General features: G+C 42.3%; 1 protein-coding gene across 1 annotated transcript in view; it reads left to right on the top strand.

The window, feature by feature from the left end:
* The window catches only part of LOC128697404 (uncharacterized), a 924,312-nt gene that overhangs the window by 480,409 nt on the left and 418,903 nt on the right, over nt 1-25,000 (top strand). The window contains exon 4 of the mRNA XM_070094201.1: nt 24,562-24,675. Within this exon, the coding sequence (XP_069950302.1) occupies nt 24,562-24,675 (114 nt within the window). The remainder of the gene's footprint in view (nt 1-24,561; nt 24,676-25,000) is intronic.

The following is a 25,000-nucleotide window of genomic DNA, read 5'->3' as shown; positions in this document are numbered from 1 at the left end:
ATGTTGTTAGAAGACGGAGGAAGTTACGTGCCTCTTAACATGTTGTTAGAAGACGGAGGAAGTTACGTGCCTCTTAACATGTTGTTAGAAGACGGGGGAAGTTACGTGCCTCTTAACATGTTGTTAGAAGACGGGGGAAGTTACGTGCCTCTTAACATGTTGTTAGAAGACTGGGGAAGTTACGTGCCTCTTAACATGTTGTTAGAAGACGGGCGAAGTTACGTGCCTCTTAACATGTTGTTAGAAGACGGGGAAAGTTACGTGCCTCTTAACATGTTGTTAGAAGATGGAGGAAGTTACGTGCCTCTTAACATGTTGTTAGAAGACGGAGGAAGTTACGTGCCTCTTAACATGTTGTTAGAAGACGGAGGAAGTTACGTGCCTCTTAACATGTTGTTAGAAGACGGAGGAAGTTACGTGCCTCTTAACATGATGTTAGAAGACGGGGGAAGTTACCTGCCTCTTAACATGTTGTTAGAAGACGGGCGAAGTTACGTGCCTCTTAACATGTTGTTAGAAGACGGAGGAAGTTACGTGCCTCTTAACATGTTGTTAGAAGACGGGCGAAGTTACGTGCCTCTTAACATGTTGTTAGAAGACGGAGGAAGTTACGTGCCTCTTAACATGTTGTTAGAAGACGGAGGAAGTTACGTGCCTCTTAACATGTTGTTAGAAGACGGAGGAAGTTACGTGCCTCTTAACATGTTGTTAGAAGACGGAGGAAGTTACGTGCCTCTTAACATGTTGTTAGAAGACGGAGGAAGTTACGTGCCTCTTAACATGTTGTTAGAAGACGGAGGAAGTTACGTGCCTCTTAACATGTTGTTAGAAGACGGAGGAAGTTACGTGCCTCTTAACATGTTGTTAGAAGACGGAGGAAGTTACGTGCCTCTTAACATGTTGTTAGAAGACGGAGGAAGTTACGTGCCTCTTAACATGTTGTTAGAAGACGGGGAAAGTTACGTGCCTCTTAACATGTTGTTAGAAGACGGAGGAAGTTACGTGCCTCTTAACATGTTGTTAGAAGACGGAGGAAGTTACGTGCCTCTTAACATGTTGTTAGAAGACGGAGGAAGTTACGTGCCTCTTAACATGTTGTTAGAAGACGGGGAAAGTTACGTGCCTCTTAACATGTTGTTAGAAGACGGAGGAAGTTACGTGCCTCTTAACATGTTGTTAGAAGACGGAGGAAGTTACGTGCCTCTTAACATGTTGTTAGAAGACGGAGGAAGTTACGTGCCTCTTAACATGTTGTTAGAAGACGGGGAAAGTTACGTGCCTCTTAACATGTTGTTAGAAGACGGAGGAAGTTACGTGCCTCTTAACATGTTGTTAGAAGACGGGGAAAGTTACGTGCCTCTTAACATGTTGTTAGAAGACGGAGGAAGTTACGTGCCTCTTAACATGTTGTTAGAAGACGGGGAAAGTTACGTGCCTCTTAACATGTTGTTAGAAGACGGAGGAAGTTACGTGCCTCTTAACATGTTGTTAGAAGACGGAGGAAGTTACGTGCCTCTTAACATGTTGTTAGAAGACGGGCGAAGTTACGTGCCTCTTAACATGTTGTTAGAAGACGGGCGAAGTTACGTGCCTCTTAACATGTTGTTAGAAGATGGAGGATGTTACGTGCCTCTTAACATGTTGTTAGAAGACGGGGAAAGTTACGTGCCTCTTAACATGTTGTTAGAAGACGGACGGGGAAGTTACGTGCCTCTTAACATGTTGTTAGAAGACGGAGGAAGTTACGTGCCTCTTAACATGTTGTTAGAAGACGGAGGAAGTTACGTGCCTCTTAACATGTTGTTAGAAGACGGGGAAGTTACGTGCCTCTTAACATGTTGTTACGGGGGAAACGTGACATGTTGTTAGAAGACGGGGAAAGTTACGTGCCTCTTAACATGTTGTTAGAAGACGGGGGAAGTTACGTGCCTCTTAACATGTTGTTAGAAGACGGGGGAAGTTACGTGCCTCTTAACATGTTGTTAGAAGACGGGGAAAGTTACGTGCCTCTTAACATGTTGTTAGAAGACGGAGGAAGTTACGTGCCTCTTAACATGTTGTTAGAAGACGGGGGAAGTTACGTGCCTCTTAACATGTTGTTAGAAGACGGGCGAAGTTACGTGCCTCTTAACATGTTGTTAGAAGACGGGCGAAGTTACGTGCCTCTTAACATGTTGTTAGAAGACGGGGGAAGTTACGTGCCTCTTAACATGTTGTTAGAAGACGGGGAATGTTACGTGCCTCTTAACATGTTGTTAGAAGACGGGCGAAGTTACGTGCCTCTTAACATGTTGTTAGAAGACGGGCGAAGTTACGTGCCTCTTAACGATGTTACGTGCCTCTTAACATGTTGTTAGAAGACGGGGAAAGTTACGTGCCTCTTAACATGTTGTTAGAAGACGGGCGAAGTTACGTGCCTCTTAACATGTTGTTAGAAGACGGGCGAAGTTACGTGCCTCTTAACATGTTGTTAGAAGACGGGGAAAGTTACGTGCCTCTTAACATGTTGTTAGAAGACGGGCGAAGTTACGTGCCTCTTAACATGTTAGAAGACGGGCGAAGTTACGTGCCTCTTAACATGTTGTTAGAAGACGGGGAAAGTTACGTGCCTCTTAACATGTTGTTAGAAGACGGAGGAAGTTACGTGCCTCTTAACATGTTGTTAGAAGACGGGCGAAGTTACGTGCCTCTTAACATGTTGTTAGAAGACGGAGGAAGTTACGTGCCTCTTAACATGTTGTTAGAAGACGGGCGAAGTTACGTGCCTCTTAACATGTTGTTAGAAGACGGGCGAAGTTACGTGCCTCTTAACATGTTGTTAGAAGACGGGCGAAGTTACGTGCCTCTTAACATGTTAGAAGACGGAGGAAGTTACGTGCCTCTTAACATGTTGTTAGAAGACGGGCGAAGTTACGTGCCTCTTAACATGTTGTTAGAAGACGGGCGAAGTTACGTGCCTCTTAACATGTTGTTAGAAGACGGGCGAAGTTACGTGCCTCTTAACATGTTGTTAGAAGACGGGCGAAGTTACGTGCCTCTTAACATGTTGTTAGAAGACGGGGGAAGTTACGTGCCTCTTAACATGTTGTTAGAAGACGGGCGAAGTTACGTGCCTCTTAACATGTTGTTAGAAGACGGGGGAAGTTACGTGCCTCTTAACATGTTGTTAGAAGACGGGGGAAGTTACGTGCCTCTTAACATGTTGTTAGAAGACGGGCGAAGTTACGTGCCTCTTAACATGTTGTTAGAAGACGGGCGAAGTTACGTGCCTCTTAACATGTTGTTAGAAGACGGGCGAAGTTACGTGCCTCTTAACATGTTGTTAGAAGACGGGCGAAGTTACGTGCCTCTTAACATGTTGTTAGAAGACGGGACGGAGGAAGTTACGTGCCTCTTAACATGTTGTTAGAAGACATGGGCGAAGTTACGTGCCTCTTAACATGTTGTTAGAAGACGGGCGAAGTTACGTGCCTCTTAACATGTTGTTAGAAGACGGGCGAAGTTACGTGCCTCTTAACATGTTGTTAGAAGACGGGCGAAGTTACGTGCCTCTTAACATGTTGTTAGAAGACGGGCGAAGTTACGTGCCTCTTAACATGTTGTTAGAAGACGGGCGAAGTTACGTGCCTCTTAACATGTTGTTAGAAGACGGGCGAAGTTACGTGCCTCTTAACATGTTGTTAGAAGACGGGGGAAGTTACGTGCCTCTTAACATGTTGTTAGAAGACGGGCGAAGTTACGTGCCTCTTAACATGTTGTTAGAAGACGGGGAAAGTTACGTGCCTCTTAACATGTTGTTAGAAGACGGGCGAAGTTACGTGCCTCTTAACATGTTGTTAGAAGACGGGCCTCTTAACATGTTGTTAGAAGATGGAGGAAGTTACGTGCCTCTTAACATGTTGTTAGAAGACGGGCGAAGTTACGTGCCTCTTAACATGTTGTTAGAAGACGGGGAAAGTTACGTGCCTCTTAACATGTTGTTAGAAGACGGGCGAAGTTACGTGCCTCTTAACATGTTGTTAGAAGACGGGGGAAGTTACGTGCCTCTTAACATGTTGTTAGAAGACGGGCGAAGTTACGTGCCTCTTAGCATGTTGTTAGAAGACGGGCGAAGTTACGTGCCTCTTAACATGTTGTTAGAAGACGGGCGAAGTTACGTGCCTCTTAACATCTTGTTAGAAGACGGGCGAAGTTACGTGCCTCTTAACATCTTGTTAGAAGACGGAGGAAGTTACGTGCCTCTTAACATGTTGCTAGAAGACGGGGGAAGTTACGTGCCTCTTAACATGTTGTTAGCAGATGGGGGAAGTTACGTGCCTCTTAACACAACGCTGAGATTTTCTAACGGTAGAATTTAACCTAAATAACGTAATCAATCATCAATGTTCCATTCCTGGAACCAACTTGAGAGTTAACAGTTACATTATTTAACTAGGTTACATTATTTAACAAGTTATATTATTCAGTGTTTGGCAGTGGACCATCAGATTAGCGGACGGTTGTGGTTATTATGGTATTGTAAGTAATCTGAAGACTCCTGACTTACTGTCAGCCAGCACTTAGAGGAAGCGTGCGTGCTGACGTTTTGGTACCTCCTGGACCATTGTCAAGTCACACTGGGGGAAGGAAAGTCAAGAAGTTCGGGAAATAGGTAGGTTGAGCGGGGGAGGAAGGCAATGGTGGTAGTGGTGGTAGTTGTGGTAGTGGGAGAAAAATTTGTGACAGTAACTGTAGTAGCAGTAGTAATGATAGTCAAAGTAGCAGTATTGATAAAAGTAGTAGTAGTAATAGTAGTAGTAGTAATAATAGTAGTAGTAATAATAGTAGTAGTAGTAGTAATAATACTAGTAATAATAGTACTAATAGTGTACTAGACACTTAAAAACTAACTGTGCTGAAAGGTTTATTTTTTCAGTGTTTTCTGACGATAAACCTAACTGTTGCCTAGAATAAATCAGTGAAAGGTTTATTTTCTACGGTATTTTAGCCTTAAACCAAAAAAAAAAAAATGTGGAATATAGCCACAAAACAGTTTTATTAAAGATTTTTTTTTAGCAGTGAACCAAGAGAGTTTATTATCTGAACTAATGTGTTTCTAACACTCAGAGATAAATAAACCCTTGAACCCGGAAAGTGAGGCAATCAGGTTTGATGCGAGGAAAGGGAGGAGTATAAGTTCCTTGGACCATGAGTCTGTATACCTTGTTGACGCTAAAATTGGATTTTGATCTTCGAATTTTAATCCGAGGAAGGAGAGAGAGAGGGCACTCAGGTCCCCTGACCCCTAGCACTCTGATTCGTGACCCTTGGCACTCCGGTCCCCTGGCACTCCGACCCCTGGCACTCTGACCTCTTGTACTCTGATCCCTTGACCCCCTGGCACTCTGACCCCTGGCACTGATCCCCTGACTCCTAGCACTCTGATCCCCTTACCCCTGATTCTCTGATCCCTGACCGCTCTCAGTCTGATCTCTGACCCCTGGCATTCTGATACCTGACCCCTGGCATTCTGATCCCTGACCCCTGGCACTCTAGTCTCCCAATCTTCTGGTTCCCCTAATCAGAAGACTCGGAGGTCAGAAGACTAGGAGGACAATATACTAGGAGGTCAGAAGAAGTCAGAAGACTACGAGGCCAGAGGACCAGTCTTCTGGCCTGCTAGTCTTCTGGCCTCCTAGTCCTCTGGTCTCCTAGTCTTCTGGTCTCCTAGTCCTCTGGTCTCCTAGTCTTCTGGTCTCCTAGTCTTCTGGTCTCCTAGTCTTCTGGCCTCCTAGTCCTCTGGTCTCCTAGTCTTCTGGTCTCCTAGTCTTCTGGTCTCCTAGTCTTCTGGTCTCCTAGTATACTCACGCTCTAATTCCCTTGCCAGGTGTTACTCCAGACAGGATCTGAAAGAATAATTCCAAAATCAATTTTTTTTTTTTTGCTATCAGTGTCATTATCGTGGGTGTTGACATAAACATGATCGTCTTCGGTATCATTGTCACTATCATGATCATGATTATCAAGTAACGCGGAGGGGGGGAGGGAGGGGGGATACCTTGAAGTGACAGCCTCATGTTTCTTCAAGATTTTGCATCTGACTTGAGAAAAACTTAGCTGACAGGCGTGAATTTTTTTTTTTTTAGCTCTGGTGTACCGTGACTATGGCGTGAGACTCTGTAGTAGTTATCTAATGGTTATAATCATAGCTATAATTTTTATACTGGTGGACAAGTAAGCCGGTGGAAGGCCTCGGACATGACGAAATGCTCCAGTGGAGGGTCATCATATGACTTAAGACCCGCATCAGAAAATACTATTCTCCCTTCTTTCTACTACCACCACTACTATTACTACTACTACTGTTACTACTACTACTACTGTTACTACTACTATTACTGTTACTACTACTACTGTTACTACTACTACTGTTACTACTACTACTATTACTACTACTATTACTACTACTGTTACTACTACTACTACTATTACTACTACTATTACTACTACTATTACTACTACTGCTACTACTACTACTACTACTACTACTACTATTACCAACCTTATTACAAACACCACTACTTCTTTTTCTTCCTCTCTCTGTCCCGTCCCTGTCCCTGTGTTAGTGTGACTTTGTAAATGGTTCAAGTAGAACCGAAAACGACGTAAACTCCTTTATATGTGCGGGTTATTTGTGTATTGTTCCTGGGGTGAGGTTCATGCAACCACTGGCAGGGGCAGGTGTCCTGTGCTCAGTTTTATAACAAACGTGAGAAATGTGAGGAGGAGGAGCACTGCAGCAGGCCTACTGGACCATACTAGGCAAGTTCTCAGATCGAACCATTGCCACCCACACATTTAAGAACAAACCACTGAACGGATAGAGGTTAGAACCCATGGCAAATGAGTCCTAAAACTGACTCGCCATGCGTTCAAATCTCCCCCGACAGCTTCCCTGATTTGTTTGCCGTTGTGTTACTACGATTTCAAGAGTTATTTAAAAGCATCAATAGAAGACAATTTTGGATTTCAGGAACCTTTGACCATGAGTGGTTGATGTGACTTAGGAGAGAGTAACACTGACCTTGAGTGGTTGATGTGACCACCACTACCACTACCCCATCACTACTACTACTTCTAGCACCCACTACCACTACCCCATCACTACTACTACTTCTAGCACCCACTACCACTGCCACATCACCGCTACCACCTCTAGCCACCGCTACCCCATCACCACTATCACCTCTAGCCACTATTACCACTGCCGCATCATCATTATCACCTCTAGCCACCACTACCACTACCACCACCACTACCACCACCACTACCACCACCACTACAGCGTCTAGCCTCCGCCCCTAACACCACCAACCACCAGCTCCCATCATCACAACTATCATCACCACAACTACCATCACCAGCCACCATTGCTAAGAACAGTCGCCACTACCACCAGCCACTACCACTAACCACTACCGCCAACCACAACCACCAACTATACCACCAACGGTACTACCACTGGCGGCGGCAGGAAGTATATCTGGGTATATTTACTAAAATTAAGTACCTTAGGAAGTATGTCTGGGTATATTACTGAAATTAAGTACACCGGCCGTATCCCACCGAGGCGGGGTGGCCCAAAAGGAAAAACGAAAGTTTCTCCTTTTACATTTAGTAATATATACAGGAGAAGGGGTTACTAGCCCCTTGCTCCCGGCATTTTAGTCACCTCTTACAACACGCATGACTTACGGAGGAAGAATTCTGTTCCACTTCCCCATGGAGGTAAGAGGAAATAAACAAGAACAAGAACTAGTAAGAAAATAGAAGAAAACCCAGAGGGGTGTGTATATATATGCTTGTACATGTATGTGTAGTGTGACCTAAGTGTAAGTAGTAGCAAGATGTACCTGTAATCTTGCATGTGTATGGTGGTGGTGGTTGTTGATAGTAGTGATGGTGGTTGTTGATGATTGTAGTGGCGGTGGTTGTTGGTGGTGGTAGTTTTGGTTGGTGGTGGAAGTGGTTGTTGATGGTGGTGGTTGTTGATGGTAATGGTAGTGGTTGTTGATGGTGGTGATTGTTGATGGTAATGACAGTGGTTGTTGATGATAGTAGCGGTGGCTGGTGGTGGTGGTGGTTGTTGTTGGTGGTCGCTGGTGGAAGTGGTGGTTGGTGGTAGTGGTAGTTGGTGGTGGTGGTCAGATCCGACTGGTTCCGAACCCTTGACTGGTCCGAACCCTTGACGGGTTTCAAACGGATTCGTTAGACAATAAAGCAGACTGTAAACAGACGGGGTTTTAGGCGCCCTTATCAAACACAAACAATAAATATAAAACAGGAACGTACACCGGTAAGCTGTCCTAATATACAGGTACAGTTAGAAATAGAAATACAAATAGCCATATCTTCACTTTAATGAGGTTATTAGTAGAATATTCAAGGGGTTGCTAGTAGAACTATAAGAAATCAACCATTCAAATCACATTATGAAGCTCTGTGTAGTCTACAGTAAATCAAACAAACGGGCTTCCACATGGATAACTTGCCATTTTTGTGAAAACTGGTGTCACGTCCCTTGTGCAGATATCCAAGAACTATCTACAAGCAGTATTAAAACAGGGAAGTGTTTTTGGGTATGCCCAAATGAGATCAATCTGTGGACTAAAATCACAAGGGTATTAAAAAAGGATAACATCAAAGCTGCCTTCATAGAAAACCTGGAAGCATTCTATAACAGATGGGAAAATAAAAAGTCTGGGCTGGATGGTATCGCCCTTGGTGCTGGCCATGTAGTCAGAAACTGTAAGGCTGGAGGTGATGTCCTGGGTGACAGTAATGGTGAGGATGGAGGTGATGTCCTGGGTGACAGTAATGGTGAGGATGGAGGTGATGTCCTGGGTGACAGAAATGGTGAAGCTGGAGGTGCTGTCCTGGGAGACAGAAATGGTGAGGATGGAGGTGCTGTCCTGGGAGACAGTAATGGTGAAGCTGGAGGTGCTGTCCTGGGAGACAGTAATGGTGAGGATGGAGGTGCTGTTTAGGTAGTCAGTAAATGTACGCATGAGGGAATGCATATAAATGACCTCGAGGGAGACAGGAGCTGTAGTGGGGAAACAAGTGTAGTCAAGGACAAGATAAACCAATATTACAAACTAGTAATACCACAGGAGATAGCAAACAGGGGGACTCCACTAGCAATAGTGAGGATATATTACTAAAAACATCTGGTGAGAGCTCCATTGTTAGTACTAGTGAGGATAGGAATGAGACAGGTAAACATGCACCAACAGGGAATACAGTAACAGAAACCCAAGGCAAACGGAAACCAAGCCTGTGCACATACTAAGCACTTGGTATCTGTAGGCATGGGAAATCTGGAAAAAACAGATTGGACGTGCAACTATGACCACCCTAGAAAATGCCGTGCCCATATGACAACAGGAAAATGCAAACTCCCTTCCTGTAAGCTTTTTCACCCTGAAATGTGTCCCTATTCAGTACAGGAAAGACTGTGCTATAACTTAAATTGCCAGGCATGGGAAAAAACATGGGAAAACCTGGGTAGCCACAGCCACTCAAGAGGGAGAGGTTTTTTAGTGCCAGGAAGGAAAAAAAAACTGGCAGGAAATGGCAGAAATCGTACGCCAAATCGTCATTTCTGAAGTGGAACCACAGTCGATGACCTCCATTCCAAACCAACAGATACAGATACTAGTGCCGGAAAAAAAAGTCCCCCCCCCCCAGTACCACCAATACCACCAGTCCGATAACATTCTTCTTTGCAAATATACAGGGTCTAAAGCCAGCAACGAACAACAAAATACCTTTCATCCGTGGACTGCTTGCAGAGGCAAATGCAATGTTCGCGGCTTTCACAGAGACCCACATAAAGGATCATTTGGACAACGAAATATGGATCCCAGGTTACAACCTATACAGATGTGACAGAGTGAACAGGCAAAGGGGGGGGAGGTTGGCCTGTATGTAGCAGAGTCATTTATTTGCACAGAACTGCTTAATGCCTCAAATGATGTAGTGGAAGTTTTAGCAGTAAAGATCGAGAACCAAAACCTAGTCATTGTGGTAGTCTACAAGCCTCCGGATGCAACGTCCCAGCAATTCCAGGAACAGCTGTTAAAAATTTACCACTGTCTGGAAAATCTGCCAGTGATAACACCAGGAGGCAGCTCTGACGAGAACTCTCACACACACGAGCTTTTAAATCTATGCACAAAATTCAACTTAAACCAGCAAATAATAGAGCTACTAGACTGGAGAATACACTAGACCTCATCTTCACTAACAATGATGATCTGATACGAAATGTCACCATGTCAAAAACAATATTCTCAGATCACAACATAATCGAGGTTCAGCTATGTACGCGCGGAGCCCCAGACCGACAAAATGAGATTAGTCACAAGGGAGCCTTCACCAAATTCAACTTCAATAACAAGAACATAAAGTGGGACCAAGAAAACCAAGTCCTAACCGATATAAGCTGGGAAGATAGACTAAGCAACACAGACCCCAACTTATGCCTAGAACAGATTAACTCGGTGGCACTCGATGTATGCTCAAGGCTTATTCCTTTAAGAAAAAGGAGGAGTAGATGTAAAATAGAAAGAGACAGGTGCTTCCTTTACAGGCGACGGAAAAGAACAGAGCGGCTAAAAGAGGCCAATATATCTGAAATGCGTAGCGAGTCACTGGTCAGAGAAATAGCAAACATCGAACTTAAGCTAAAGGAATCTTACAGGAGTCAGGAATTGCGGGAAGAACTAAAAGCCATAAATGAAATAGAAAGAAACCCTAAGTATTTCTTTTCTTATGCCAAATCAAAGTCGAGAACAACATCCAGTATTGGACCCCTACTTAAACAAGATGGGTCCTACACAGATGACAGCAAGGAAATGAGTGAGCTACTCAGGTCCCAATATAACTCAGTTTTTAGCAAGCCGCTCCAGACTGAGAGTCGAAGATCAAAATTATTTTTTTTATGAGAGAGCCACAGAATTTGGTTAACACAAGCCTATCTGATATTATCCTGACGCCAAATGACTTCGAACAGGCGATAAATGACATGCCCATGCACTCTGCCCCAGGGCCAAACTCATGGAACTCCGTGTTCATCAAGAACTGCAAGAAGCCCCTATCACGAGCTTTTACCATCCTATGGAGAGGGAGCATGGACACGGGGGTCGTCCCACAGTTACTAAAAACAACCTAGTCCCACTCCACAAAGGTGGCAGTAAAGCAATAGCAAAGAACTACAGACCGATAGCACTAACATCCCATTTCGTAAAAATCTTTGAAAGGGTCCTAAGAAGCAAAATCGCCACCCATCAATTACACAACCCAGGGCAACATGGGTTTAGAGCAGGTCGCTCCTGTCTGTCTCAGCTACTGGATCACTACGACAAGGTCCTAAATGCACTAGAAGACAACAATGCAGATGTAATATATACAGACTTTGCAAAAGCCTTCGACAAGTGTGACCATGGCGTAATAGCGCACAAAATACGTGCTAAAGGAATAACAGGAAAAGTCAGTAGATGGATCTATAATTTCCTCACAAACAGAACACAGAGTAGTAGTCAATAGAGTAAAGTCTGAGGCGGCTACGGTGAAAAGCTCTGTTCCACAAGGCACAGTACTCGCTCCCATCTTGTTTCTCATCCTCATATCTGACAGACAAGGATGTCAGCCACAGCACCGTGTCTTCCTTTGCAGATGACACCCGAATCTGCATGACAGTGTCTTCCATTGCAGACACTGCAAAGCTTCAGGCAGACATCAACCAAATCTTTCAGTGGGCTGCAGAAAACAATATGAAGTTCAACGATGAGAAATTTCAATTACTCAGATATGGTAAACATGAGGAAATTAAAACTTCATTAGAGTACAAAACAAATTCCGGCCACAAAATAGAGCGAAAAACCAACGTTAAAGACCTGGGAGTGATCATGTTGGAGGATCTCACCTTCAAGGACCATAACATTGTATCAATCGCATCTGCTAGAAAAATGACAGGATGGATAATGAAAACCTTCAAAACTAGGGATGCCAAGCCCATGATGACACTCTTCAGGTCGCTTGTTCTATCTAGGCTGGAATATTGCTGCACACTAACAGCACTTTTCAAGACAGGTGAAATTGCTGACCTAGAAAATGTACAGAGAACCTTCACGGCGCGCATAACGGAGATAAAATACCTCAATTAATGGGAGCGCTTGAAGTTCCTGAACCTGTACTCCCTGGAACGCAGGCGGGAGAGATACCTGATTATATACACCTGGAAAATCCTAGAGGGACTAGTACCGAACTTGCACACGAAAATCACTCACAACGAAAGCAAAAGACTTGGCAGACAATGCAACATCCCCCCAATGAAGAGCAGGGGTGTCACTAGCACGTTAAGAGACAATACAATAAGTGTTAGGGGCCCGAGACTGTTCAACTGCCTCCCAGCATACATAAGGGGGATTACCAATAGACCCCTGACTGTCTTCAAGCAGGCACTGGACAAGCACCTAAAGTCGGTACCTGACCAGCCGGGCTGTGGCTCGTACGTTGGATTGCGTGCAGCCAGCAGTAACAGCCTGGTTGATCAGGCTCTGATCCACCAGGAGGCCTGATCACAGACCTGGCCGCGGGGGCGTTGACCCCCGGAACTCTCTCCAGGTAAACTCCAGTGGCATGGGTGGTTTGTGGCTGTAGTTGTTGTTGGAAGTGGTGGTTGGTGGTAGTGGTGGTTGGTGGTGGTAGTGATGGTTGGTGGGGGAATTGGTGGTGGTTGGTAGTAGTGATAGTGGTAATATACTTCTCCCTCCATCTTTTCCCCTTCCAGTATTCCCTCCCTCATCCCTCCCTCTCTCCTTCCCTCCATTAATCATCATGTGAATAGAAACTTTATATTTTTCACCTACAAACTCGAACATTAAATTTAATTCATCATTTTAATAAATCGTCAGCAGAGACATTAATGTTTTGTGTGTATATATATATATATATATATATATATATATATATATATATATATATATATATATATATATATATATATATATATATATATATATATATATAATTTTGCGATAGTGTATTACGGTCAAACTCGTAAAAGTCTCGAACTTAGATTAAAACAGCAAAAATATAGCATTAAAACTGGACAAGATTCCAATGCTCTATTTATTCATGTGAGAGATTTTAACCATCCAATTGATTTTCAAAAAGTTGAGAAAGTTGTATCAAGCAAGTCCATGGTTGACAGAAATATAATTGAATCTTGTTTCATAAAAAGCAGTTTTGAAAATAATATGAATATTTCCCTAGGTTTATATAAATTAGATTCATTTATAATTAATAAAATTTGGTTAGAGTTTAATAATACATTGGACAAATAATAAACCTTATTTCTTGGGTAGAATAATTTGTTAGTGGGATGTCGTGAGGACCTGTCTAGTTGGACCAGCGGACCTACTGCAGTGTTCCTCTTTTCTTATGAGTCCGGTATTGTCCCGCGTCAGGTGTTTCTTTGTTGTGGGGGTTGACTGTGAGGTGTAGTCTAAGCCCTTCTATTGCCTTCCTTTGCTGTATTACTTTCATAGTTCCTTGACAATGTGAGTAGTCACGAAAGCGCTTGGAATTTCACTATTTCACAGTGGTTGTTTTGCATATTTTAAAATCACCTGTTTACTGTGATCTTATATATATATATATATATATATATATATATATATATATATATATATATATATATATATATATATATATATAACATTATCTCTGCAAACTCTGCATCAGAGTACACTGTACTTTATCCACACTGCCAGACTCCCGATAAGTATGGGCGCCTAGCCGAAGGTAGACGGTCACTCCCCACACCTGGAGCACCAGGCCTGTACAAAGTTATTTCATCAGATCCTGCCAGATGTAGTCAACTACGAACTTTATGCAACCCTAAAGGGTCATAAACAAGTCTATGTTGAGCTTCCCGAAAGCTAATTTTGGATTTGCTAAATTAGAATTCACTGCAGAGTTGGTTGTGTTAGTGTGTGTTTTCTGATATAGACGCTGTGATTACTTCTGTATCTACTTCGAGCGAGATCTGTAGCCTCTGTGTTCCGAGTATGACATATTCCGGCTTTCCCATTTCCCAATTTTCCTAACCTTATATGGTGGGTATGATTGAATCCCAGCAGTTGCTTGTCTGACCAACCCCAAAACTTGTGCAGGATCATTTATAACCTTATGTCGTGAGAATTATTTATTCTCAGTAATTTTATATCTTCAAACACGGTATTATATCGAAATATGCCAGAAATAGTAGCGGTGCCAGTTCCCTGTGGAACCCCGCTTGTAACACTCATTCTTAAATCTTTTCCCAGACAGTGTTGTTCCCATAAGGTTCTTAGTCTCTTGTTAGTGTGTTTTCCAAGGTCTTAGGCCAAGGATATGTAGTCCACCCGTCCGTTTCTCCTGCCTTACTGTTGGTACTTTGTGAAAGAACTACGAGAAGTTTGACAGGATTTGCCGTCTCCAAACACTTCCTGATTGATGTATTAGGAAATAACTATGCCTGTGCTTCACCACCCACCTGTGTGTGTGTGTGTGTGTGTGTGTGTGTGTGTGTGTGTGTGTGTGTGTGTGTGTGTGTGTGTGTGTGTGTGTGTGTGTGCGCGCGCGTACGTACTCGCCGATTTATATTTGTTTGTGATTGCAGGGGTCGAATCTTAGCTCCTGACCCTACCTCTCAAAATGGCCACTAGTGAGGTTTATTCTTTCCTGGCGTCGTAAACCTCATCATACCTGTTCTTGAAGCCGTGTATATCTTCTACCACTTCGCTGTTCAGGACATTCCTTTTCCTGACGTCTGAGACTGAGGAAATATTTCCTAACATCCCTGAGACTTAAAACCTGTTTGTTTTTTTAAATCTCCAGCTGTGCCCTAGTGAACTTGCTTCCCGCCACTCAAGCAGCCTTCCCACTATCGGTTCCTTTGACTATTTTATACATCGTTATGTCACTCTTAGTTCTTCTATCTTCTAATCTTATTCTGTGAATTCAGATTTCCAGTGAGTTTGTTATTGTCCTAACCCAGTATGCTTGTGTCCACCTTGTGGTACAGAAGGTCCACGGGTGGCTAGCTCGCCTCTCAACACGATGATTTGGAGTTATTCTTGTCCGCCCAAGAACAGGTGGATGCCGAGGCAAAGACTACTGTAGCGAACCCACTCTACAGTAGACCTTTGCCTTAGAGTGACTTCAAGAGCCATGTCTACAGATAAGTTCTTGGGCAGTGGTGGGTAGACTGATAATTGACTGTCACCAGTTATATAGTGTCCGGCAGGACGTGGGTGTCTAGTCCTCTTCCCCCACCAAGAATTGTCACTTTGATGAGTCTGTCGACTGAGGATCACACACACATATCACCCATATCTACTTAGTGACAGGCGCTCCTGTCCTCCCTCTGTGTATCTAGTGACATCCCACTGACTTCTAAAACATTTTTAAGATTTTCGCAGTATGACCCGCACTTAGATTAAAAGGTATGACGGTTGGATTCGATTTAATAATGATGTTTATTTCTATAAGTACATGTACAATGTTAGACCATAGGTGATATCAGTGACATACTATATAGAAAGCCCCTTGTCATGCAGAGCATTTCGGGCAAATTAGGTTAATTTTGTCCTCAGGATGTTACCCATACACGTCGGTTAACACGCAGGTACCTGTTTTACTGCTAGGTGAACATGGACAGCAGGTGTCTTAAGGAAATACGCCCCAATGTTTTCACCCGTACCGGGGATCGAACCACGGACTTCAATGTTTGAGCTGGGTGCGCTGTTAACCAACCATTAACAACTCGCACTGGAGTGAGAAGGAAAAAATCCAGAGCATAATGGGAGGGAGGAGGGAAAGGGGAAAAGTAATGGTAATGGAAGGGGAAGTAGCAATAACAGTGGTAGTGGTAGCGGAAGTAGTAATCGTATTGAAAGTGGTAGTACTGTACATGTAGTGCAGCAGTGGTAGACATAAAAATAAGATGGTAGTAGTAGTACAAGTGGCAAACTATGGAATAATTATGGCAGATAATGTATTGTTCCAGCCAAAGTATTTTTTTTATTATTATTCTTTCGTAGAATGCTCTCAGTTTAGGTTTTTCCGCATTCGTCATGGATTTTATAATTACTGAGGTGCCTGTAGGGACCTCGGGATACTTTCATGAGATTCTCCTGTGACGTGAAGAATTTAATGGGGTTAAGTGACGTTGGATATTTTAACCTGTTCGTTGCATTTATTGTGTCTGATCTGGTTTTTGTGGTGTATTGTTTGTATGACTTCGAGTGTTGAGTGACTTACGAAGTCAAAGTGATCCATGATTGTCGCATCTACTACTACTAGTGTTACTACTACAAGTATTACTATGATCTTACTGTTAGAATTACTAGTACTACTGCAAGTGCTACCACTGTTGCTGATACTACTACTACTAATAATAATAATTCAATAATTCTTCATCTACTCTTAGTATTACTATTACTGCTACTACTTATTATAATGCCAACGGGGTTACTTTCTAGTATCTCTCCTCACAGCTCATCACCCTCAACTCTGGGACTAGTCTCGTTGCAAACTTCTGCATTTTTTCCAGTTTCTTGACGTGCTTGATCAGGTGTGGGTTCCACACTGGCGCTGCGTACCCGAGGGTGAGCTTGACCTATCTTGTTTATACTGTCTTGAATGATTCTTTGCTGAGGTTCCCGGAAAGTTTTCTATTATCCAGACGAACATTGTCGTGTCTGTATACTTACCTATATGTGGTTGCACAGGTCGATTCATAGCTCCTGGCCCCATGTGTATGTGAATGTGTGCGCAGACACACACACACGTACATGTGTGTCTTCCCTTTGATATTACAAGATGAAATAGCATTTTCTTACAGCCTGGATTATTCATGGATTAACTCAGTAATCTCTAAATCCCACAAGATGGATTTTTTAATATCCAATTTAATTTTTTTTACCAAGCAACATGGAAATGCTAGAGAAACTTTACATAAAAAGTAAAAAAAAAATTTTTATTCTCCATTTTTCATTCTCGTTTCTAACGAGCTTCAATTTTTTTAATTTTCGTTTAGCTTAAAAAATATTTGTGTGGTTTATATTTTATTTGGTTTGTTTCATTTTTGTGTAATTTGGGTAGTTTTTTCTGTTTTTTTTTTTTTTTGTCCTTCTTGGTGTGATTTTTTTGGTCTTTTCTGGTCTCGTTTATCTGGCTTTGTTGGTCTGGCAGCCGGTAACCTGTGTATTGTTGACAATACCTACCTACAATATCAGTGAAAGATCTACCTACCTACAATATCAGTGAAAGATCTACCTACCTACAATATCAGTGTAAGATCTACCTACCTACAATATCAGTGTAAGATCTACCTACCTACAATATCAGTCAGTGCAAGATCTACCTACCTACAATATCAGTGTAAGATCTACCTACCTTCAATATCAGTGTAAGATCTACCTACCTACAATATCAGTGTAAGATCTACCTACCTACAATATCAGTCAGTGCAAGATCTACCTACCTTCAATATCAGTGTAAGATCTACCTACCTACAATATCAGTGTAAGATCTACCTACCTACAATATCAGTCAGTGCAAGATCTACCTACCTTCAATATCAGTGTAAGATCTACCTACCTTCAATATCAGTGTAAGATCTACCTACCTACAATATCAGTCAGTGCAAGATCTGCCTACCTACACTATCAGTGTAAGATCTACCTACCTAAAATACCAGTGTAAGATCAACCTACCTACAATACCAGTGTAAGATCTACCTACATACAATACCAGTGTAAGATCTACCTACCTTCAATATCAGTGTAAGATCTACCTGCCTACAATGTCAATGTAAGATCTACCTACCTACAATGTCAGTGTAAGATCTACCTACCTACAACATCAGTGCAAGAGCTACCTACAATATCAGTGTAAGATCTACCTACCTACATCAGTGTAAGAACTACGTACTTACATCAGTCAGTGTAGCATTAAAACGAAAAGCTTGCTGCTTAAAACTAATCCTATTCGATTCACTTGTAATGAGACACACACACACACACACACACGAGATTAGTGCAGAAACTGGAGGATCAGGCACATATAACAGGAAGGGCACTGCAGTGGATCAGAGAATACCTGACGGAGGCAACAACGGGTCATGGTACGTGATGAAGTATCACAGTGGGCACCTGTGACGAGCGGGGTACCACAGGGGTTAGTCCTTGGACCAGTGCTATTTTTGATGCATGTGAATAACATGGTGGAAGGGATAGACTCGGAAGTGTCCCTGTTCGCAGATGATATGAAGCTAATGAGAAGGATTAAATCTCATGAGGATCAGGCAAGACTACAGAGACACCTGGATAGGCTAGACACGTGGTCCAGAAACTGCAAATGCAAAGTCATGAAGATTGGGGAAGGGCAAAGAAGACTGCAGACAGAGTATAAGCTAGGTGGACAAAGGCTGCAAACCTCACTTGAGAAAGATCTTGGGGTGACCATAACACCAAGCACGTCTCCGGAGGCACACAACCAGATAACGGCTGCAGCATATGGGCGCCTGACAAACTTGAGAATAGCGTTCCGATACCTTAGTAAGGAATCAAGACACTATACGTTAGGCCCATACTATAGTATGCAGCACCAGTTTGGAACCCACACCTGGTCAAGCACGTCAAGAAATTAAAAGGAAGTACAAAGGTTTGCAACAAGGCTAGTTCCGGAGCTCAGGGGAATGTCCTACGAAGAAAGGTTGAGGGAAATAGGACTGACGACACTGGAGGACAGGAGGGTCAGGGGAGACATGATAACGACATACTGACGACACAGGAGGGTCAGGGGAGACATGATAACGACATACTGACGACACAGGAGGGTCAGGGGAGACATGATAACGACATACTGACGACACAGGAGGGTCAGGGGAGACATAACATACAAAATAATGTATATATACAAAAACACTAATTGGGTTTTACGTTAGTGTTAGTAATATAAAAGTTCGGGATACATATATATACATTAAAATAAATTAATCTTTAATATTATATAAAAACAATCTTTGGTCTAGAGGTATTTAAAATATACATACTTGTTACAATAATATATTATTAGCAGTTTAAAATAAATAATAATTCGTAACCCTACACACAGGGTACCACTTTTCAGACACTACTGTGTCTATATATATCTATGCTATAATTATGAATAACATATTTACAATAATAAATTACAGTCAACTCCGTGTCTCACGACACCCTAATGACGCTCCGTGTCACACGACACTTATCCGAGTTGTGACGCTCCCTGTGTCTCACACGACACTTATCCGTGTAATGACGCTCCATCTCAACTGTGTCCCTTGACACCCTTTTCTCTGACGCTCCTACTCTCCGTGTCACACGACACCCTCTTCTTCTCAGTGTTCCACTACAACAGCATCCGATGACTCCGGCCCACAGTTGACCAGCGTAGGCAGCGAGTCCGCAGACATCACCTGTCCTTTAATTAAATACTCTCCAAGGCCGGTAGAAGTACACCGTAAGGTGGTCTGGTGAGCACTTTCTACCGCCTTCAAGACCAGTTGACACACAACAAGGTGGTCCAGTGCAGCACACACTATGTTGCAAGTTCACTGAACGCGGCCGTCAAATAACTAAGGCCAACAGACTCAGTGAGCTGCGGTGAGCGCTTCTTCTAAAATCAGTAGAAGCCAGTAGAATACTCTCTACTACCAGTAGATGTGTACCATTAGGTGTTCTGGTAACTACTGCTTAGATGCGTACCGTGAGGTGTTCAGGTACTGCTTCTAAAGCCGGCTCAGCAGTCCCCACATTAGATTTGATGACGTACCCAGTGGTACTGCCGGCCGGCAGGTTAAATATTTAACCGCTAGTTTGGCAGGGGACCGTAACAGTGTGGAACAGAGACAGGATGTTCCAGAGAGGGAACACAGAAACAAGGGGTCACAATTGGAAGCTGACGACTCAGACGAGTCACACGGATGTTAGGAAGTATTACTTAAGCCACAAAGTCGTCAGGAAGTGGAATAGCCTAGCAAGTGATGTAGTGGAGGCAGGAACCATACATAGCTTTAAGACGAGGTATGACAAAGCTCAGGAAGCAGAGAGAGGGGACCTAGTAGCGATCAGTGAAGAGGCGGGGGCTGGAGCTGAGTCTCGACCCCTGCAACCACAATTAGGTAAGTACACGCGCGCGGGCGTATGTTTTTCAGATCTGTGAAGGCACATTTGGCTTCGAGATGCAACAGATATGTTGGTGGGTAGTAATGATAGCTGCGTGGCACTGCACGCGTCTTAGAGGCCTTGCAACCCCAGGCTGCACCATTTACAACTATTGACCTACTTCGGGAAATCGTCAAAGGTCGTTGCTTCACACCCGTGGCGGGTCGTTACCCGAGACCCGTACCAAGACAAGGTTCTGGACAGTAGTTTAACAACAATAAAAAACCAAGCCTTGACAGTAGTAACTCTGTCGCTTATGATTTTTCATACATATACTTTTTTATTCACTGCAGCAGCGTACTAAAGCGAGGAACTGCTTGTTAGTTAAGAACCTGATTCCATGAATTTTTTTTAAGTGTTTTACGTGTTTTAAACATGTGATGTATATATATATATATATATTATATATATATATATATTATATATATATATATATATTATATATATATATATATATATATCTATATATATATATATATATATATATATATATATATATATATATATATATATATATATATATATATATATATATGGTAGGATTGCTGGTGTCTTTTTCTGTCACATAAACACGCTAGATAACAGGGATATCTTGCTACTCCTACTTGCACTTTGGTCACACTTCAGACACGCACATGCATATATATATATATATATATATATATATATATATATATATATATATATATATATATATATATATATATCTAGGTTTTTCTCCTTTTTCTAAATAGCTCTTGTTCTTCTTTATTTCTTCTATTGTCCATGGGGAAGTGGAAAAGAATCTTTCCTCCCTAAGCCATGCGTGTCGTATGAGGCGACTAAAATGCCGGGAGCAATGGGCTAGTAACCCCTTCTCCTGTAGACACTTACTAAAAAAGAGAAGAAGAAAAACTTTATAAAACTGGGATGCTTGAATGTGCGTGGATGTAGTGCAGATGACAAGAAACAGATGATTGCTGATGTTATGAATGAAAAGAAGTTGGATGTCCTGGCCCTAAACGAGACAAAGCTGAAGGGGGCAAGGGAGTTTCGGTGGGGGGAAATAAATGGGATTAAATCTTGAGTATCTGAGAGTTAGAGCTAAGAAAGGGGTAGCAATAATGTTGAAGGATCAGTTATGGAAGGAGAAAAGAGAATGTGAATGTGTAAATTCAAGGATTATGTGGATTAAAGTAAAGGTTGGATGCGAAAAGTGGCTCATAATAAGCGTGTATGCACCTGGAGAAGAGAGGAATGTAGAGGAGAGAGAGAGAGATTTTGGGAGATGTTAAGTGAATGTATAGGAACCGTTGAACCAAGTGAGAGAGTAATTGTGATAGGGGACCTGAATGCTAAAGTAGGAGAAACTTTTAGAGAGGGTGTGGTAGGTAAGTTTGGGGTGCCAGGTGTAAATGATAATGGGAGCCCTTTGATTGAACTTTGTATAGAAACGGGTTTAGTTATAGGTAATACATATTTTAAGAAAAAGAGGGTTAGTAAGTATACAAGATATGATGTAGGGCGTAATGACAGTAGTTTGTTGGATTACATATTGGTAGATAAAAGACTGTTGAGTAGACTTCAGGATGTACATGTTTATAGAGGGGCCACAGATATATCAGATCACTTTTTAGTTGTAGCTACACTGAGAGTAAAAGGTATTTGGGATACAAGGAGAATAGAAGCATCAGGGAGGAGAGAGGTGAAGGTTTATAAACTAAAAGAGGAGGAAGTTAGGGTAAGATATAAACAGCTATTGAAGGATAGATGGGCTAATGAAAGCATTGGCAATGGGGTCGAAGAGGTATGGGGTAGGTTTAAAAATGTAGTGTTAGAGTGTTCAGCAGAAGTTTGTGGTTACAGGAAAGTGGGTGCGGAAGGGAAGAGGAGCAATTGGTGGAATGATGATGTAAAGAGAGTAGTAAGGGAGAAAAAGTTAGCATATGAGAAGTTTTTACAAAGTAGAAGTGATGCAAGGAGGGAAGAGTATATGGAGAAAAAGAGAGAGGTTAAGAGAGTGGTGAAGCAATGTAAAAAGAGAGCAAATGAGAGAGTGGGTGAGATGTTATCAACAAATTTTGTTGAAAATAAGAAAAAGTTTTGGAGTGAGATTAACAAGTTAAGGAAGTCTAGAGAACAAATGGATTTGTCAGTTAAAAATAGGAGAGGAGAGTTATTAAATGGAGAGTTATAGGTATTGGGAAGATGGAGGGAATATTTTGAGGAATTGTTAAATGTTGATGAAGATAGGGAAGCTGTGAATTCGTCTATAGGGCAATGAGGAATAACATCTTGTAGGAGTGAGGAAGAGCCAGTTGTGAGTGTGGGGGAAGTTCGTGAGGCAGTAGGTAAAATGAAAGGGGGTAAGGCAGCTGGGATTGATGGGATAAAGATAGAAATGTTAAAAGCAGGTGGTGATATAGTTTTGGAGTGGTTGGTGCTATTATTTAATAAATGTATGGAAGAGGGTAAGGTACCTAGGGATTGGCAGAGAGCATGCATAGTTCCTTTGTATAAAGGCAAAGGGGACAAAAGAGAGTGCAAAAATTATAGGGGGATAAGTCTGTTGAGTATACCTGGTAAAGTGTATGGTAGAGTTATTATTGAAAGAATTAAGAGTAAGACGGAAAATAGGATAGATGGAAAAGGAGGCTTTAGAAAAGGTAGGGGGTGTGTGGACCAGGTGTTTACAGTGAAACATATAAGTGAACAGTATTTAGAGAAGGCTAAAGAGGTTTTTGTGGCATTTATGGATTTGGAAAAGGCGTATGACAGGGTGGATAGGGGGGCAATGTGGCAGATGTTGCAGGTGTATGGTATAGGAGGCAGGTTACTGAAAGCAGTGAAGAGTTTTCACGAGGATGGTGAGGTTCAGGTTAGAGTATGTAGGAAAGAGGGAGATTATTTCCCAGTAAAAGTAGGCCTTAGACAAGGATGTGTGATGTCACCATGGTTGTTTAATATATTTATAGATGGGGTTGTAAGAGAAGTAAATGCGAGGGTCTTGGCAAGAGGCGTGGAGTTAAAAGATAAAGAATCACACATAAAGTGGGAGTTGTCACAGTTGCTCTTTGCTGATGACACTGTACTCTTGGGAGATTCTGAAGAGAAGTTGCAGAGGTTGGTGGATGAATTTGGTAGGGTATGTAAAAGAAGAAAATTAAAAGTGAATACAGGAAAGAGTAAGGTTATGAGGATAAAAAAATTAGGTGACGAAAGATTGGATATCAGATTGGAGGGAGAGAGTATGGAGGAGGTGAATGTATTCAGATATTTGGGAGTGGACGTGTCAGCGGATGGGTCTATGAAAGATGAGGTGAATCATAGAATTGATGAGGGGAAAAGGGTTAGCGGTGCACTTAGGAGTCTGTGGAGACAAAGAACTTTGTCCTTGGAGGCAAAGAGGGGAATGTATGAGAGTATAGTTTTACCAATGCTCTTATTTGGGTGTGAAGCATGGGTGATGAATGTTGCAGCGAGGAGAAGGCTGGAGGCAGTGGAGATGTCATGTCTGAGGGCAATGTGTGGTGTGAATATAATGCAGAGAATTCGTTGTTTGGAAGTTAGGAAGGGTTGTTGAAGTGATTCAGACATGTAGAGAGAATGGAGCGAAACAGAATGCCTGCACTCTGAAGGAAGGGTGTTAATGTTGCAGTTTAAAAACTGTAGTATAAAGCACCCTTTTGGCAAGACAGTGATGAAGTGAATGTTGGTGAAAGTTTTTCTTTTTCGGGCCACCCTGCCTTGGTGGGAATCGGCCAGTGTGTTAATAATATATATATATATATATATATATATATATATATATATATATATATATATATATATATATATATATATATATATATAATACTGCGACTAGCCGAGGACTCGAACCCATGTCGTTTTGGCCCGCCTCATGGTGAGCAAAAATCACACGACGCTCTAACCCACAGAGCGCACCCAGCAGAGCTAGGTGTTTTACCGTGATCCGAGGACATACGATGGTGTGGGTGCCTCAGAGCTAATTTCATTCTATTCCCCGTTTGGTGTACTATCGTATGTGAGATGATGTCTCAACCTTATAAGCCTTCTACTACTCTGTTACATTTACAAGTCTTTGATAATGTGAGAATCACTAATGCCCTTGGAAGTTAACTATTTTTTTTCACAGTGGTTGTCTTGTAAATTGTGACATCACCTGTTTATTGTGATCTTATTACACACACACACACACACACACACACACACACACAGTTAACATCATAAGTACTGATGTGTATTCTCTCTCAACCAGAGTTGCCGAAGAGTGTGCAGATCCTGGACCGCCAGACAGGACCAGCCAAGAACGGGGTGCTGGGGCCGTACTATACCGGCCAGACCATTGTCATCACCTGTATCTCTCTTGATGGTAGGTCTCTCTCTCTCTCTCCCTCCCTCCCTGACTACACTCTTAGATATTTGAAGTAATGAAGACAGCATCATCCACGAGCAGTTGCAGTGATAGCAGCCATAACATTGAAAGTACCACTACCTCTGATGCCACCTGTCCTAGTCAAACCTGACTATGATGGTCTTAATAGTATTACACACACACACACACACACATACACACACACATGCACATACAACAGGCCTAGTTTCTAATCGACATGTGCCTAGGACCAAATGGTAACTAACACAGATACTGGCTATGCGTCAGATTAAACTGATAAGTCAACAAATGTGCTGTATAA

The sequence above is a fragment of the Cherax quadricarinatus genome, chromosome 44, assembly GCF_038502225.1.
Source record: "Cherax quadricarinatus isolate ZL_2023a chromosome 44, ASM3850222v1, whole genome shotgun sequence".
In the NCBI taxonomy this organism is placed as follows: Eukaryota; Metazoa; Arthropoda; class Malacostraca; order Decapoda; family Parastacidae; genus Cherax; species Cherax quadricarinatus.
The sequence above is the reverse complement of the archived record's forward strand: the minus strand, read 5'-3'. Positions and strand labels throughout refer to the sequence as shown.